We start from the raw sequence: 11738 nt of genomic DNA, 5'->3' as shown, positions 1-11738 counted from the left end.
CACTTCTTTGAAGTCTCTCAGCCCCACTCACCTCACAGAGTGTTTGTTGTGGGGGAGGAAAGGAAAGGAGAGTGTTAGCCGCTTTGAGACTCCTTCGGGTAGTGATAAAGCGGGATATCAAATCCAAACTCTTCTTCTTCATCATCTCCCCCCTCCGTCCCTGTTAATCTACATCACACTTCTGCGTCTTGTAATCTGAGTTTATAGCCTCTGTGTTTTCTGTTCTGACACTTTCTGAGCTCTCCGTGACTTTGGGGGAGGGGAGGGGATGGTATCCACACTGTGAAGCTGTTAATTTTCTCTCTTCTAGTGTTTCTTCTGCTAGCTGTCCCCCACCCAGTATTTCCCAGCTTCTGCCTTCTGAACTATGCCCCTCTGCAAACCACTGTTCCAAATCTATACTGTCCTCCTGCTTCTGAGAAGATTCAGGATCAGGAGGAGGGGGTGGCTCCCACCATTCTTCCTCAGCACGGTCCCTGACACATGGCACCCATAATTACATATCATGTATATATGAGCATTGGCCCAAGCTAGGTCCCCACCATCCCCCAAAGCAAAGTTCACCAGTGTGTACTTGTGAAGATGAGAGCCCAATGGGTAATCCTGTGCAGTGGCGGAGGCTATCCACTCCCAGTCTTGTAGTCTTGAAAATAAGCCAATGTATATTATGCATAATTTATTGTAAGAGTTTGCAACTTTTGGATTTCATTAACACCATAGGTGGACACTTTGGGGTGCCTGGTCTGCCCAACCGACTCATAAACCGGGACGGAAATTCACTGGCTCAACTATTAAAACATCTGCTTTTGGTTCTTATCTCCTGATTTATTTTTTGTGGGAGCAATTTGTACAACCCTTGCTTGCTTAAAAAAAAATCTAAAGAAAAGTCCATAATGTTCTAGAGAGAATTACGAGGTCCCATAAAAGGGTTTTATTTCCTTGCAGGTGCACCATTAGCAAGAGGTCACTTTTTCACCAAGATTGCGATCAGATGGTGTCAGCAAAGGGAACAAAATGAAATGTTAATGACGGAGGCCATGCTCTCCAGTTTTTGGTGATGAATCAGTGCTTTGCAGCTTGTTCATGGAGTTACGGATCATCAACAAGCTTCTACCATTGTGTCCAGGGTATGTTCTTCCAAGAAGGGGGAGTTGGGGAAAATGAGATCACAACAGTAATCAGATTCTGCCTTCTCTCAATTGAGTTATATGCAGAAGCACATCAGAATACTTCTACTATCAGGAACTGACTGAACTTTTTAAGTGAATTAGTGTAGCTGTTCTAGAACATAAGCAGAATGCTCCTTCAACCTTCTGTGCTGGATCATCACCTTGTCATGGTGAGTGGGTTTGTATGTTCCTATGATCCTTGTGAGTGAAGCCATCAGGAATCTCATACTCCCAGCAGGGTCACCCAAAGCGGTAAGGTCAAAGGGTAGGAGCTAGACAAAGAATGATCCAAGAAGTCCTCAGTGGCAGAACAGGCGGATGATGACAAGCGGTATGTTACAATGGCTGTGAAGGTGAATGAAGGCTGCATCAGATAAGAATCTACCGGTTGTCGTGACTACTCATGCCATCGAACAGAACCTTACTGCGAAGACTGTGCGTTGGTCAGCGTACACTGATTTACACACATAAAACAAATCCACGCGCAGGCGTCTTCCAAAAACCCATCCCAAACCCCCAAAGTCCCATTGCGATCGGCAAATGGTAATGGCGGCAGGATCGTGAAATCTGGAAGCCCCTAGTCATGAACCGGCACATTAGTGTTGGATACAAATCAGTCATTCTGACTCAAGGAACGAGGCATTTGAGCAGCTCGGCAGCTGTATCCATGACTGAGCAGCCCTTTTTAGGATCCACTCTGCTCACCCTGAAAGGGGGGGGGCTAGAAACAGCACCCTAAACATAGTCTGCCTCCCTTTTCCCTTGACTGGATTACCGCAGCCAGTCACCACCTAGTGCTCATAAAAGACAATTGAAAATGTAGTATAAACACCAACAACTGGGAAACACTTGCCTGTGAGCGCTCCAATTGTAGAAAAGCCTTAACCAAAAGTGTCATGAGCTTTGAAGACACTCAAACTCAGGATGCAAGGGAGAAACGTGCTAAGAGGAAGGCATGCTTGGCAAATCCACACCGTGATCAACTCCCACCCAGAAACCAATGTCTCAACTGTGGAAGGACATGTGGATCCAGAATTGGCCTCCACAGTCACTTACGGACTCATTGTTAAAACCGTGTTTATGGAAGACAATCTTACTCGGCTACAAGTGATTGCCAAAGAAGAAGAAGGTGTCTCGGAAGCTCTGGAGCAAGACAAGTTCATCCTGTTCTCCATTATGCAGTCAACGGTCAGCAGCCATACAGCCCCAGTGGGGGCAAATCAGACCAGCATACCAACAGGACACTGGGAGAAGGGAGAGTGATGCTGCACTCAAGTCCTGCTTGCAGCCTTCTCACAGGCATCTGGATGGCCACTCAGTCAGTTCTTGGCTTGATCCAGCAGGCTTGCCTGTGCTCCTAATTGTACTTAAATGCTAGAGCAAAGACTTTGCATGGAGAAGGTCCCAGCTTCAGTCCCTGACATTTTCAATTAGAAGGATCATGTGGCAAGTGATGGGAAAGACCTCAGCGTAAAGACCTGAAGAGCCATATCAAGGGTGCCTATGCTACAATATTTCATTGCAGAGGCGTAGCTCCATCCACTTGACCATTTTTGTTGCCCTTTTCCGAACCTTTCCCAACTCTACAATAACCTTTTTGATTTGAGGCGACCAGAACACAGTATTCCAAATGTGGTTCCTCCATATCTTCCTTTATCACTAGTTTTTAGGAAAAGGCCCATTCCCAAGAACTTTCACTAGTTTCCTAAGAACTCATTTAGCTTCTCTTAGAATTCTTGATTTTGCCTTAATCTAAATTTCCGACTAAATTTCCACCCACGTTTTCAGTTTAGGCAAAATTCAGTAGGAACGGCCTTAACCCTCCACTTTGTCGGCTTCCAAGGGGTGCTAAGCAGAATGCTGACACAGCCAGATATTTATATCTTCTCAACCCTCCTTGAAGTATCTGTCTAGCCTCAGTTGTTACGACCTGTCAGATTCCAACGACGTCTTACACAGCTTTGTTTGAAATAAACCAGGCATTGCTAAACCAAAAGGGATTCTTTTGAAAGGCTCATCTCCATTGTCAGAGTGAGAGTTCTGTCCTGGGGTGGGGGAAATAGAACCTGGAAAAATATACAAGATACATGAGCTGAAGGTCTGATGGCAGAAAATCATGTCACCCAAACTGGAGAAATGTCATTAGTGTATCAACTCCTGACCATAATCTGTTCCTGCTCTTTCTTGAACCCATATATAGATCTTAGTCTTAGGACTGCCATGATGTTGACCCGTTTTGGAAATAACTCAAGCTACAAATGGCCCCTAAAAATTCTCCATCTTGGTTGCCAACTCAGTTCTAACATTGGCCGTATTTTCAACTTAGCAAGCAAAATTGTCAGCATCCCAATTCAGGTGAGTCTCTAGACCACCCTTCCCCAACCTGGTATTCTCCAGATGTTTTGGACTGCAGCTTCTATCAGTTTTAGCCATCATGGCCAATGGGCTGTGATGTTGAGAGTCATAGTCCAAAACAACTGAAAGGGCACCAAGTTTGGACAGACAATTTCATTCCGTTTCCAGCAACCCAGCGTACACATACAGGCATCGAGTGCCTATCATCTTTCTCCATTGAGTGTTCCAAATTTACCAGCGGGAGACTTAAATGGACAACAAGGAAGAAAGTGTTGTTCCCCACCCCTAGACAATGCCAGTCAAAGCAGAAATATAGACAGAATGACACTAGCCTTAATGGAGAGAGATAGCTGTACAATACAAAATGGGCCAATGCTGTCAAGCTGCCACGTTTAGCTAGCTTCCTGCTCCCAGCTTCTGAAAAGGCTAATTCAAATTGGGGCCTTGAGGGCAGTTCAGTACAGTGATAAGGGAAGCAGCCATGTCAAGGTTCCTTGTAATCTAAGATGCCGGATGCTCCCTCTTTCACAGTTCCTTCTGCTCCCTTTTCTATCAGACAATGAAGGACTGATCTGAGGAGTAACTGAAGGAGTGGATGAGAAGTTCTTTCACCCTTACCTTTTGTGTGGAGAGTTTCTTTGATGCTTGCTTTGTGCCGGAGGTGTGCAAAGGAGTCTTAGGCAATTTATGGCTTTCATATATTTGTTAACAGTTTCCCCCCTTGGGGGCAGAGCTGAACAGCTGCCTGCCAAGAGGTGATGGGCAGATAGACGGCTTTCAGTCAAATGACCTATAGCTGTAAAATAAACAGAGATCAGACAAATAAGCAGCCACGGACCAGCGTCGAAAAACATGCTTGGAAAGTGTGGTGGTTGGTCCTATTTCAGTAGAACTGCTCATCATGAAATAGTTGGTGGCATTTTACCATTGTACTGTTGAGAGTGTATTAACTTATGGTCTGTATGTGTGGTTTGGGAGCTGCATGATCAGGGAAAAAACAATGCTCTCCAGGGTTGTAAAGACTGCGGAGAGAATAATTGGGTGCACTCTTCCCACCTTGGATCAAATCTATGCTTCCAGGTGTCATAAGAAAGCTGCAGAGATAGTGCAGGATATGATCTCTTTCAGCTTCTGCCTTCTGGAAGAAGGTGCAGGGTTATAAAGACTAGGACTAGCTGCCTGAGAAACAGTTTCTATCCAAATGCGATTTTGGTTTTAAACGCAGTGTAAGGTAGTCTCTATGGGAGTATATTGTATTTAATTAGGGGGTATTAGAGTTTTTAGGGGATTAACCAGGCTGGGATAGCTGGGATGGTAGGCTTGTTGGTTTTTGAATGTCTGGTGTAGATTTTTCAATTTTGTTGTTCTGTATGGGACAATGACAAGGTGACAAGATGACAATAATGACAAGATTATTGTATCATATTGTATCGTATAGTCACATTACCCTTTTAAGGTTCTATGAGATGGTTAGAGCAAGATGCCATATGTAAGCTTGCACCCCTTTTGATATGAGGTTTAATCTCAGAGGAAATAAATGCTAAGACTTTTCAATCTTGACAAGGTACTGGGATGGGATCCTATGAAGCAGCAGGCAGGCAGCTCACTTACGGTACTTTCCAGCAAACCTGCTTCGACCAAGTACTCCAGCTCTATGGGAAAGGCTGTAACCCAGTGGTAGAGCACCTGCTTTTCCTGCAGAAGGTCCCAGGTTCAATCCCCAGCATCTCCAGGGAAGACTGAGAATGCCCCATGTCTGAAACTTTGGACAGTCACTGCCAGTCCGTGTGGGTAACATTTAGCTAGATGGACCAATGGTCTGGCTTGGAGTGAGGCAGCTTCCAATATTCCAGATGTTTATGGTGTCTGCTCCTCCTCCACATTTAACCTTTGAGGTGAGGTGGTTTCTAATCCTTTGTACAGTGGTACCTCGGGTTAGTACAGTGGTACCTCGGGTTAGTACAGTGGTACCTCGGGTTACGGACTCCGCTAACCCAGAAATAGTACCTCGGGTTAAGAATTTTGCTTCAGGATGAGAACAGAAATTGTGCTCTGACGGTGCGGCAGCAGCAGGAGGCCCCATTAGCTAAGTGGTACCTCAGGTTACCACTCAGTTTCAGGTTAAGAACAGACCTCCAGAACGAACTAAGTTCTTAACCCGAAGTACCACTGTATTTATTAATATAGGTACCACTTAAATTAATCTCCTAGGAGGAAAGACTAAGTCGGGTCTCTCCACCTCCAAATGCTAATCATGTGCAGTTGCCACAAAAGGTTTTCCCAACATGATGTTCAAAAATAGTTACTGGATTGTTTTGTAGGCGAAATATCCGATAATGTTGAAGGAAGTAAAGAGTTTCTATAAGGCTAATCACATTTCTCGGAGGCTCCTGGAATTGGTTTCAGTCTCAACATTTTTCTGATGGAGCCCCAGAATTCCCAAAAATTCTAAGAAAATGGTTGAAATGAAAGTGTATGATACGTAACCAATTGGTCTCCAGCACAGGAGACTGAAACAAAGATATGGAAGCAGCCTGCAATTCTCCGGAGGCCTGACAGCCTATCCCCAAAGGGTCATTAGGCTCTGTCTATCACCAGCTTTTCAAACTGTGTTGGCATCTCACAGGCCCTTGTTCAGCAAAGCACTTTCCAGAAGACTGCAGTTGGCATGTTTTGATCCATATTGCTGGGAAGAGGACTATGAGCAATGTTGGAGAATGCTAGTGAAAGCAGAAAACAGGAGTGGAAATCACTGATGTTTGCTTCTTCATCCCACGTCTGGAATGGAAATCAATCCAATGACTCTGTGATCAGTACTTGCTGTTGTTGCTTTCAGTCCACAAATGTTATGTAATTGATTGCACCTCCTGCCCCTGCTTGCCTTGCATTTCCTTTGCATTGAAATGAATGCATCGGGAAAATATAACGACAATGTAATTTATGTAAGTAACTTAATATTGCCACAGAGGACAGCCAGATGGATAATGTAGTTTTATGGAAGAAGACGAACAGCAATGTAATGGAAGCAGTGCTGCATGTGATCAATACAGGGCAGAATGGGAAACTATGCTTGCTTACATAGACATAGATTTGCCTTTAAATGTGAGCTGAATCTAATTTTTCTCCCACTGATTATATCCTCTCCCATTTGATTTGTTTATCCTGGTGCAGAGTCCAACAGTGGCAGTCACAAGTTACACTATTTTATTCTCATATAAGAAGGCTTAGTCAAGGGATGCAGGTGGCGCTATGGGTTAAACCACAGAGCCTAGAACTTGCCAATCAGAAGGTCGGCAGTTGGAATCCCCGTGACGGGATGAGCTCCCGTTGCTCGGTCCCAGCTCCTGCCAACCTAGCAGTTCGAAAGCACGTCAGAGTGCAAGTGGATAAATAGGTACTGCTCCGGCGGGAAGGTAAACGGCTTTTCCGTTTGCTGCTCTGGTTCGCCAGAAGCGTCTTTGTCATGCTGGCCACATGACCCGGAAGCTGTCTGCAGACAAACGCCAGCTCCCTCAGCCTATAGAGTGAGATGAGCACACAACCCCAGAGTCGGTCATGACTGGACCCAATGGTCAGGGGTACCTTTACCTTTTTAAGAAGGCTTAGTCAGTTCTTTCCTGGGCTAAGGTGAAGACCGCCATGGCAGATTTGAAAACCCCCAGTCTCGGAAATGGCTGTGGCAATGCTGGCTTTTCTGTTCACCGCTTGGGAAACAGTCTGAGCTCAACAAATATTTGCTAGGAACCTTGCAAGTGCCTCACTCGGTGTTTTGTAATTGATTCTACCACCTCATTAACTAATCCATTTCCAGATTAAATAGGAACGAGCTGTAAGAGGCAAAAGAGTGCAAAAAAGGGTGAGGAGGCCACTGTAATGGAAATGTGCTTTCGATGGGATATCGTTTTGGTAAACTCCTTAAATTCATTAGTATTCCGGGAGTTCCCTTGCTTACATGCCTGTGCTTAAATGTCAAGGTTGAGCTGAATGCAGCTGTCAGAGGTGAGCCAGGAATCAAAAGGTAAGAGTTAACCAGTGTGCCAGAGCTGTGGGACACATACACACAGCTGTCAATCTTGAGGATAAAATTGCCCACTTTTGAAGGAGGCACTCCAGAAATAAATTTGGGATTCAAGCTGTTTAGAGCCAGTTGGAAAAGGATGGGGAAATCTGTCAATTTCAGTTCTTCGCATTTCTCATTTTTCCAAACTTTAACACACATTTCGGCAGATTTTGTTTTTCTTTTGCGGAGGGCGGTTGTTCTCTTGAAAATTCACCAGCATTTTAGTGTGAATTTTTCCTAACGAATACATTTTTTTATGCAGCTTTCTCTAATACACACATTTTTGCAAACAATTCCCCCCATTACAATGTATTTTTCTTCACCAATATATACATTGTATGCACATTTCCCCCATATATGTTTGGTTTTTTTTGTACATATTGTTTGGCTGGAAAACTATAGAGCACATTCAGAGAAATGTGTATTTTTAAGGGTACTATAGCTTTGTTTCAGTTTGCATATTGGTTCACAAAGTATGAATTAGATAGTTTCTGATTAAAATGTGTAGCAAATCCTGTTTCTCCTCCACCCATACTAAAATATCACAAGCACAAGCAGCACTTTGATTTTATAAAAAATATTTTTTTATTAATTTTCCATTTAAACATATATATAATCACATCATTATTATCTGCTTTACTTCTTTGGCTCTTTGGTGCCTATTGATTTTCTTCCCTCCCACCTCTTGCCTTTCAAAAGTAACCTTTATATCACAGCATTTTATATATTTTCCAATTCTAATATAACTTATTGCAAAATACCTCAAAATTTAAATAAATGTAGAAAGGCAAAAAAATTCTCACTTCAAGTCTTCAGATAACCCTACTAGTATTGTTAATTGCTTACAATGATCTTTCAAATATTGTGTAAATTTACTCCAGTCTTTTTGGAATACTTGATCATGCTGGTTTTGGATTTTTCCCATCAGCTTTGCCAGTTCCACAAAGTCCATCATTTTCATCTGCCACTCTTCTTTCGTTGGTACTTCTTGTTGTTTCCATTTGGGGGCTAAAAGGGTTCTTGCTGCTGTTGTTGCATACATAAACAGTCTTTTACCTTTTTTGGTATCGCTTCATCTACTATACCCAGTAAAAAGGCTTCTGGTTTTTTAACAAAAGTGTTTTTAAACATTTTCTTAAACTTATATATAATTTCCCAGAAAGACTTTACCTCTTTACAAATCCAGCACATATGACAAAAGATACCTTCCAACACAGAGGCGCAGGCAGTGTAGTGTGTTTTTAGGATCAATGTTATATACACCCATTGACCATACATAGGTGAATAACACTGGGCAACAGTTTTTTACTTTTTGAATGTTGTCTAGATTTCTACAACTGATTTAGGGTATTTTTGCACTGCTGAATCAGGAAATGTTCCCGTTACAGATAGGTAGCCATGTTGGTCTGCCATAGTCAAAACAAATTTTTTTTTTTCCTTCCAGTAGCACCTTAAAGACCAACTAAGTCAGTTCTTGGTATGAGCTTTCGTGTGCATGCACACTTGGGTGCATGCACCGTGTATCTGAAGAAGTGTGCATGCACACGAAAGCTCATACCAAGAACTAACTTAGTTGGTCTTTAAGGTGCTACTGGAAGGAAAAAAAAATTTTTGTTTTGAATCAGGAAATGACATCCGTTTCTCTCCATCAGGTCAGGTTTACTGTAAACTGAATGGTGGGCATTGATAAAGGTAAGTACACGTAAATTGCATGTTGCTTCACCATTTTTCAAACTTCAGGGCTTGAACTTCCATTTCTTGGAACTCCTGGAATGCTCAGCGGCAGGGAGGTCTCTCTTCAGAGTCCAACAGTAGTCAGCCATCATGATTGCATCCCAGCGACCCTGATACCTGGTCTCCATCTCTTTCATGCCCTGATGGAATCTCTCCCCCTGCTCGTCACTCATTGAACCCAGGTTCTCAGGAAACCGGTCCATATGTGAAAATAGGTAGTGCATCTTGACGCTCATGTTGCAGCCCAGGTTTCTGAAAGCAGTCAGCATGTTGTTGACAAGTTCTGCGTAGTTTCTGGCCTTATTGTTGCCAAGAAAGTTCTTCACTACCAGAACAAATGCCTTCCACGCTTCCAGTTCCACTTCGTTCATTGACTTTCCGAACTCTGGATCTCTGATGAGCTGATGGATCTGAGGACCATCAAAGATGCCAGCTTTCAACTTCTCCATGGTCAATCCTGGAAAAGCTTGGCACAAGTAAGTGAAGCAGTCACCATCCTTGTCCAGAGCCTTAGTGAACTGCTTGATTAAGCCGAGCTTGATGTGCAGTGGTGGGAAGAGTATTCTGTCTCTGTCCACCAGAGGGTCGTTGATGACTTTCCTTTCTTTGCAAGGCACCAATTCCTCCCGCACAGGCCAGTCCTTCTTCGTGTAATGCTGAGCACGATCCCTACTATCCCACATGCACAGAAAACATGGGTACTTGGTGAAGCCAGACTGTTGTCCCAACAAAAAGTTCACCATCTTCAGGTCAACACAAATAAACCACTTATGCTGATCATAACCAATTTTCTCCAGCACATACTTCACCGCTTCATAGTTCTCCTTCAGTGTACTCAAGTGAGCCAGGAGTATAGAGGCAAACTGGCCGCCATTGTGTAGCAGAACACATTTGAGTGATCACTTGCTGCTGTCAATGAACAGTCTCCAATCTTTGGGTTCATACTGTGGCACTCCAAGCTTGAGCAGAAGCTGCGCAATATCTGCACAGTACACCAAGTCCTTCTCTTCCGAGAAAAAACGGAGCTACTCTTGATGCCTGTTGCGGAGGAAGCTGATGCAAGCACTGTCAGAGAGGAGGTTTTTTTCCTTCAATCTGGATGCCAACAGTTCGGCAGAGTCCTTTGACAAGCTGAGGTCGCGAACTAGATCATTCAACTCCTTTTGGGAAAATGGATGTGGAGCATCATCTTCAAGAACCACTTCTTCTTCATGTCCTTCAACACTGGAGGCATCTTCGTCACTAATGTCAGGAAGTTCTCCGAAGATAGGCACTGGAATTTCATCACAATGAGCTACAGGACGATGTGCTGATTGAAGATCAGGATACTTGAGGCTGCTCCGGTTCTTTCTTTGTGGGGCGGGTGCCCCATTAACTTAGTTTTGATCCCCCAACTTTATGCTTTGCCGCACCAATTTATGGAAGATTTTGAGGTTTTATGACTTCAAACAGATCCCTTTTTGACATAATCACCCAGAACTATCGGATCTGAATACTTCTTGTCATTAAAATAATCATTTCCAATCAAAACAATTATTTGACATGGCATTTTACCCCCACCAACTTCTTCTAAAATGTTCCACACAAGCGTACATGTGAACAAAAACGTAAAAAACGGCATGTGGCCATAGCTCAAAAACTTGACCTTATTGAGCAAAACCAACATGATTTTTGGATTCAGCGCATCAGATTCATCCTAAATCAGCTGAAAAAACGCAGACAACATTATCCTAAGTAGTTCTTGACACTGAATATATAAATAATATATAAAAAATTGAATTAACAATTGAAGTATTGATGAGATTGGTAAGATTTATTTATTTTTAATCAGTGTCTTGATTTAACACATTGCATATTCTAAGCTAGTAAAGGAGAAAACTACACCACTCATTATTTTGTGATTATTTTGTAGATTATTACCTAATAATCATAATGAGTTGTGATACATTCAACAACTTTATAAATAACTTTGATGAAGGTATTGAGGAGGTGCTCATCAAATTTACAGCTGCCACCAAACTTGGAGGGATAGCCAATGCCGCTGAAGACAGAATCAGGATTCAAGATTACCTTAGCAGATGTAACAGACTTCCTTGGGAAGTTGTAGACTCTCCTTCCTTGGAAGTTTTTAAGTTTTATAACATTTACACAACTGCTTTATAATATGATCATGGGACATCCAGAAAGTATTATACAATGCAGCTATATAAGAACATGTATTCTTTCCAAAATATAGTATTGATTCTCCAAGAATCGCCACCACACTTGCCAGCCCTGCTTAGGAAAGCTATTTGATGTTTGATGTTTGATGTTTTATCGTGTTTTTATTATTCTGCTGGGAGCCACCCAGACTGGCTGGGGAAACCCAGCCAAATGGGTGGGGTATAAATAAGAACATTATCGTTATCATTATCATTATC

General features: G+C 42.8%; 1 protein-coding gene across 1 annotated transcript; it reads right to left on the bottom strand.

Annotated features, from left to right (window-relative positions):
• Positions 1 to 8871: 8871 nt before the first annotated feature.
• Positions 8872 to 11065, bottom strand: LOC310742813 (uncharacterized protein). The gene is made up of 2 exons (XM_083572424.1): positions 9177 to 11065; positions 8872 to 9057 (listed from the first exon to the last, which is right to left on the bottom strand). Exon 1 carries the CDS (start codon positions 10059 to 10061, stop codon positions 9321 to 9323), a length of 741 nt encoding a protein of 246 aa, XP_083428550.1. The 5' UTR covers positions 10062 to 11065; the 3' UTR covers positions 8872 to 9057; positions 9177 to 9320.
• Positions 11066 to 11738: the final 673 nt, after the last annotated feature.

Source organism: Podarcis filfolensis (genome assembly GCF_964270895.1).
Source record: "Podarcis filfolensis genome assembly, chromosome: 10".
Classification (NCBI taxonomy): Eukaryota; Metazoa; Chordata; class Lepidosauria; order Squamata; family Lacertidae; genus Podarcis; species Podarcis filfolensis.
This window is presented reverse-complemented; position numbering and strand designations above follow the sequence as displayed.